Below are 6,529 nucleotides of genomic sequence, written 5' to 3' on the forward strand. Positions count from 1 at the left end.
TTTTTTTTTTTAAAGGCACAGGGCAGATATAGCTCTTCGGTAGGTTCTAGGGTAGGGGCTTGAAGAGCCCGTGACATGAGGGGAGGGGAGGCCAAAGAGGAGTCTGAGGTCAGGGGCCTTGAATCCCAGGGAGAGGCTGGGGCCTGGACTCAGGGTCCCTGGGAGCCACAGGAGGCTGTAGAGTAGGGGAGGAGCCAGGGAAGGAAACAGGGCCGTGCCCTGAACACACGTGGAATCCGGGTGTTCGCTGAGTCACAAATCCTGGAAGCTCAGGGTCGTGGAGAGGAAGCCCTGCCGCTCTACGCAAGGTCTTCCTGTTTTTGGAGGAGGCAGGCACTCCAGGGCCGATCGTCTCGAATCACCTTCACCTCCGGGGGCTCAGAATCCCTGGGCCACGAGGCCAGGGCAGGGCTGGGGGATACCCCTGCTGCTCAGACAGGGAAATGGGCACGGAGCTTGCCCAGTACTTCCCAGAAGGACGAGGCTGCTGAGCTCCTCATTCGGGGCTCCGGGACCTGGACTGTACCCCTTTCTGGTAGGGGGTGCCCTGAACTGAGACCTTCAGGCATGGAGGGCGGGGGCTCAGAGGCTGAATTCTGCTTCCGTGTCATTACCTGGGTGGGAGGGGGCCTCCACTCCACACACCTAGAAGTTTCTGCAAAATTACCTGGAATGGGAGTGAGAAGCAGGCCCCCTTGAGAGGTAGTGAGGCGCCTGTCATGGAGGTATGCAAGCGGAGGACGAAAAGGCTGGACTTGAGGAGGAGGTCAGACCTCCCAGGGTCGCAGAGGCCCTTGGCATGGGGAATATTCTGTGATTCTGTAGTTATGTAGTACTGTCATTTCCAGCTCGTGGCTTTTTTTTTTTTTTTTTTTTTTTGATGGAGTCTTGCTCTCTTGCCCAGGCTGGAATGCAATGGTGCGATCTTGGCTCACTGCAACCTCCACCTCCTGGGTTCAAGGGATTCTCCTGCCTCAGCTCCCCAGTAGCAGGGATTACAGGCATATGTCACCATGCCAGGCTAATTTTTGTATTTTTTTTTGTAGAGACGGGGTTTTGCTATGTTAGGCAGGCTGGTCTTGAACTCCTGACCTCAGGAGATCCTCCCACCTTGGCCTCCCAAAGTGTTGGGATTACAGGCGTGAGCCACAGCACACAGCCAGCTTGTGGCTTATAAAATTCCAAGTGTCTTTGACTCTTTTTTTTTTTTTTGCCTTTGAGTTTAATATTTTTGTGTTTCAATTCTAAGAATTTTTATGCGTGTATTTTGAGATTGCGTTTTTAAATATGTGTTTTAGGATATTCGTATCTATTATAATTATTATTATTAGTTTTTAATTACCGAATGCATTTTTGTTTGAAGTCGTTTCCTGGGCTTTCACGCACACGTGACCATAAAGCTGTTCTGATAATTAAATCAGTGCTGTGCATTATTATTATTATTGCCATTATTATTATTAATTATTATCCCCGGGGGCAATTTTTCTGGGATTTGAAGGAGCGGCTGAGGCTCTCGCGCGCCCTCTTGTGGCCGCGAGCCGGACTGCAGGCCTCTCACCTCGCCGCCCCTCACCCGCAGGCGTCACCTCCTGTCGCCTCGCCCTCGCCATGCAGACCCCGCGAGCGTCCCCTCCCCGCCCGGCCCTGCTACTTCTGCTGCTGCTACTGGGGGGCGCCCACGGCCTCTTTCCTGAGGAGCCGCCGCCGCTCAGCGTGGCCCCCAGGGACTGTGAGTCTGGGGGTGTCTTGCGGAGGTGGGGGTGGAGTCCCGTGGGAGTGTCTGGGTTCCCAGTTGGGTCTGCTGCCCCCACTGGGGGACTCAACCAGTTCAGGAGCAACCCCTAGAAGGGGCATGACCTCGGGCCAGCCTCTCTTCACCCCCAGCCCTCTCCACCCCCTCACTCACACCCCTCTCCACCCCCTCACTCAGACCTGAGCCACTATCCCGTGTTTGTGGGCAGCGGACCCGGACGCCTCGCCCCCGCAGAAGGTGCTGAAGACCTCAACATCCAGCGAGTCCTGCGAGTCAACAGGACGCTGTTCATTGGGGACAGGTATTGCTGGGGACAGCGAGGAGGCCTGTATGACTGGAGCAGAATGAGCGAGGGGGAGAGATAGAGGAGGGGAGTGCAGGGAGGGGACAGGACAAGTCGTGCAGAGCCTGTTGGGTCATTGGGAGGACTTAGGCTTTGACCCGGAGGAAGGTGGGAGCCACGGAGGGTTGTAGGTAGAGGAAGGACTGGACCTGACTCAGGTGCTCACACGCGCCCTCTGGTGGCTGCTTCTGGGAGGGGGCGAGAATGGAAGCCAGGGGACCGGGGTGGAGGGGACTGGGCTTTCCAGGCTGGCTATGATGAGGCTGCACCAGGTGGAAGCTGTCGTGGGGAGAAGCGAGTGGGAGATTATGGGGCTTCTAGCGATGGGCATCCTAGGAAGGAGAGATACCGGACAGATCAGATGCTTTGGAGAGAATGAGGAGGATTGAGAAGTGACCACTGGGCTTAACCACACGAGGTCACCAATGATGTTGAGCAGGGCGACTTCCTTGGCATGGGTGAGACGGGGGAGAGACTGGTGGGCGCCCAGGAGGCGCCGAATGGGGCACCTCGCCTAAGGCCATGGGACGTGGTGTTCGGGGCAGCCTGTGGGGCGTGTCAGGCAGGAGGTGGAGGGCAGGGTATGAAGTCCTGCTGGGGCCCTTAGGAGGGGTGTGGTCGGCGCTGGAGTTGCTGGTGTCAGAGACGTTGGCATGCCCCTGCGTGCCCCCGTGTGCACGCCACATTGGCAGTGGGAAGGATGGAATGGGAGAGAGCGGTGGAGTCCCCATGTCTCACTAACTATGCCCCTCCCCCAGGGACAACCTCTACAGGGTAGAGCTGGAGCCCCCCACGTCCACGGAGCTGCAGTACCAGAGGGTGAGGAAGGGGTGCAGGTGGGAGTGGAGGGGGTAGGGCCAGGGGGGCGTGGCACTGCACCGGGGGGTTGGGTGAATTCGGCCCTGCGTGACGGGGTCACTTAGGGCTGCTGGGACCCGGTACCCCCTCACCAGCTCTCTGTCTGCAGAAGCTGACCTGGAGATCAAATCCCAGCGACATAAACGTGTGTCGGATGAAGGGCAAACAGGAGGTGAGTGGGCCCTGGTTCGGTCCCGGCCCCGGCGAATCAGCCCTGGCATTACCCATGCCCCGCCCCAATCAGGCCAGGCCACGCCCGTTCCGCCGGCCCTGGCCACGCCCCAACCCACCCCCTGTCAGCCTTGGCCACGCCCAACCGCCAGTCCTGGCCACATCCCCAAACAACCACGGCCACGTCCCCACTCAGTTGGTCCTAGCCCGGCCCCCAACCTAGCCACAATTAGCCATAACCACGCCCCAAATAGTTCTGGCCACGCCCACACCTCTGCCCCAGTCAGTCCTACCACCACCCCCATTCTCGTTCCAACCAGCCCAGGCCATGCTCACACCCCAGCCAATCGCTCACACCCCACCCAATTGATCAGGTCCCCATCCCGACCCCTCCCCTATCAGCCCTGCCCGCCCCACCACGCCCCTGGCCCGCCCCAATAAGCCCAGGCCAGGCCCACCCCACCAACTCTGGCCATGCTCCCAACCTGACCCCAATCAGCCATAACCATGCCCACCACGCCTCAGTTAGTTCTGGTCACGCCCATGCCCCACCCCAACTGGCCCCGACCACACCCAGGGCGGATCCTTCTCCTCCTCCATCCCAGGTTGGGACTCTGCTGTTGCCATGGTTATGCCCACCGTTCTGACCATACCCACAATCCTGGCTTTGCCTGCACTGCTGATACAAAGTGTTACCCTGTCTGGGCCGCACCGTGTCCCCAGCCAGTCCTAGGTTCAGCCCCTGCCTTGACCACACCCCAAGGAGGGCCCCGGACTTGGCCACGCACACCACAGAGCCGCCCTCCACCCACAAAGCTCAGGTTCTGGCCACGCCTGTGACCATGACCACGCCCACATCGCACTCCCCACTTCCTCCTTTCCCCACCCCAGGGCGAGTGTCGAAACTTCGTAAAGGTGCTGCTCCTTCGGGACGAGTCCACGCTCTTTGTGTGCGGTTCCAACGCCTTCAACCCGGTGTGCGCCAACTACAGCGTGAGTCTTAAGACTCCCTGTGCCCCAGGTCCAACCTCCAGGCATCTGCGCGCCCGACCTCCGCTGGCCATGACTTTCCCCAGGCCATGTCACCTCCTCCAGGAAGCCTTCCTGGATATACTCTCCCTGCCTCCTGCCCCTGAGCTCAAGAGGAGTCACCGCTGTCCAAACGAGACCTGTATAGGGGGCCAGGGAAGCCGTAGCTACTTAGACAATGAGCCAGTTGCAGGTCTAACTAGAGATCGACTGTTAAACCCATTTACAGATCAGTAAACTGAGGCCCTGAGAGATTAAGTGAGTGGCCAGGGTCACACAGTAATTCATGGTGGACCAGAATTCTCCCTAAAGTGGGGGGCTGAGGGAGCCAGAGGCTGCTAGGTGGGGTCAGGAGATCTGTCACTCAGCCCCCATGGTCCCTGCAGATAGACACCCTGCAGCCCGTGGGAGACAGCATCAGCGGTATGGCCCGCTGCCCGTACGACCCCAAGCACGCCAATGTTGCCCTCTTCTCTGGTAAGTACCCCCCCAACCTCCATCTGATCAGCCCCAGCCAGAGGCAAGACCTGGTGTTTTCTACTCCAGCGTCTGAGTAATTTAAAAGGCAGCTGGATGACCACTCATCCCAGCTGTGACATGGGCAGACTCTCAGCCCAGGTTTGGGGCTCAGCTGGGATTGAGGCTCAGCGGGGCTTGGGGCTTAGCCAGGGTCAGGGGCTCAGCTGACCCAGGGCTTGGCTGGAGGTGGGGCTTGGATGGGATCAGGGCTCAGCCTGGAGACGGGCTCCCCTAGGCTCAGGGCTCAGTCTCAGAAAATCGAGTTTCGACCCACCCAGCCCCTGGCCTCTGCGGTCTCATCTCTTGCCTGCCTTCCCCACCCACCCCATCCAGACGGGATGCTCTTCACAGCTACTGTTACCGACTTCCTAGCCATTGACGCTGTCATCTACCGCAGCCTCGGGGACAGGCCCACCCTGCGCACCGTGAAACACGACTCCAAGTGGTTTAAAGGTGAGACCAGGAAGGGCAGTGGGCCCAGACCTGGCAGGGCCCAGAACCTGACATTCATCAAATCCCCCCACCAGAATAAGAGTCCCAGAGGAGCTTGGTGGGAGGATTTCTACCACATCTTTGGAATCTGTTGGCCTTTTTGAAGGCTGGAAAGCTAGAGGAACAAGTTTAGTTGGATCTAAAGTAGAACCCGCTGGAAGTGGGTGGCTTAGAAGCCCAAAATGGAACCACAGAAAAGATACAGCAGGACTCAGCTCTTCAACACATGAGGGAGGAAGATAACAAAAAATAGTTGATGTTACCATTTGCAGCAAGAGACACAGCGATTTTAGGCTCTTCTGACCTCCCTTCCCCTGCAAAAAACCAAACTGAGTCTGTTTCATTTTGCCTGGGTAACCAGCCTAGGTCCCCCCTTCACCATAAAAGCCAGTGAGTTCTTAGCCCCAGAAATCCCCTTGGTCATGTCAGGGACTGAGTTCTGACCCCTCCTCTCCTACAGAGCCTTACTTTGTCCATGCGGTGGAGTGGGGCAGCCATGTCTACTTCTTCTTCCGGGAGATCGCGATGGAGTTTAACTACCTGGAGAAGGTGAGGCCAGTGCAGTGGGGCATGGAGTTGAGAGGCTCTGATCATGCGAAGTTGGGGAGCAGAGGTGGATCCATGAATGCCTACATGGGGCAAGAGGGTCCTGCCCTCCATTTCTGGTTCCCAGGGCCTCCCTTCCAGCCATGATCAGGCCCTGAGCCTGAAGACATCTATAGAGCAGCCGTGGAGCACTCAGTCCTGACAAGGGACTTGAGTTGGAAGTCAGATACACCTGGAGCTGTTGCTGTTCACCTGTCCACCCACCCAGACACAATCACTTATCCATCCTTCATCCCCTGTCCATCCGTCTGCCTGCTCACCCTCCCACTTACCCATCTGCCTGTTTTTCAGCCCACCCACACTTTCATGAATCCATTAATCCATCTACTAATCCACCCACTACCCATCCATCCATCCATGCAGTCATCTATCTGTCCACGCATCCATCCACCCATCAGTTCATCCAACCACCCTTCCATCCTATCCGTCCATGAGTCCATCCCTCCGTCCGTCCATCTATCCATCATCTATCCATCCATCTGCCAATCCATTCACCCATCCATTCATCCATCTACCTGTCCAGCCACTCATCCATCCATCATTCATCTATCCATCCATCTGCCAATCCATCCACCCATCCATCCATCCATCCACCCTTCCATCCCATGCATCAATCCATCTCATCCACCCACTCATCATCTATGCACCCACCTATCTATCCATCCATTTATCTGACCATCTACCCACACACCCATCCATCCATCCATCCATCCATCCATCCATCCATCCATCCATCCACTCACCCATCCAACCATTCA

General features: G+C 57.4%; 1 protein-coding gene across 1 annotated transcript in view; it reads left to right on the plus strand.

Annotated features, from left to right (window-relative positions):
* The first annotated feature begins 262 nt into the window (after positions 1-262).
* Positions 263-6,529, plus strand: part of SEMA6B (semaphorin 6B) — a 17,486-nt gene continuing 11,219 nt past the window's right edge. Inside the window, exons 1-9 of the mRNA XM_026455518.1 lie at positions 263-535; positions 1,580-1,729; positions 1,931-2,054; positions 2,855-2,915; positions 3,064-3,126; positions 4,017-4,118; positions 4,541-4,631; positions 5,007-5,126; positions 5,626-5,714. Of these exons, the coding sequence (XP_026311303.1) occupies positions 1,609-1,729; positions 1,931-2,054; positions 2,855-2,915; positions 3,064-3,126; positions 4,017-4,118; positions 4,541-4,631; positions 5,007-5,126; positions 5,626-5,714 (771 nt within the window). The 5' untranslated portion in view covers positions 263-535; positions 1,580-1,608. The remainder of the gene's footprint in view (positions 536-1,579; positions 1,730-1,930; positions 2,055-2,854; positions 2,916-3,063; positions 3,127-4,016; positions 4,119-4,540; positions 4,632-5,006; positions 5,127-5,625; positions 5,715-6,529) is intronic.

Source organism: Piliocolobus tephrosceles, chromosome 21, assembly GCF_002776525.5.
Source record: "Piliocolobus tephrosceles isolate RC106 chromosome 21, ASM277652v3, whole genome shotgun sequence".
NCBI classification, from domain to species: domain Eukaryota; kingdom Metazoa; phylum Chordata; class Mammalia; order Primates; family Cercopithecidae; genus Piliocolobus; species Piliocolobus tephrosceles.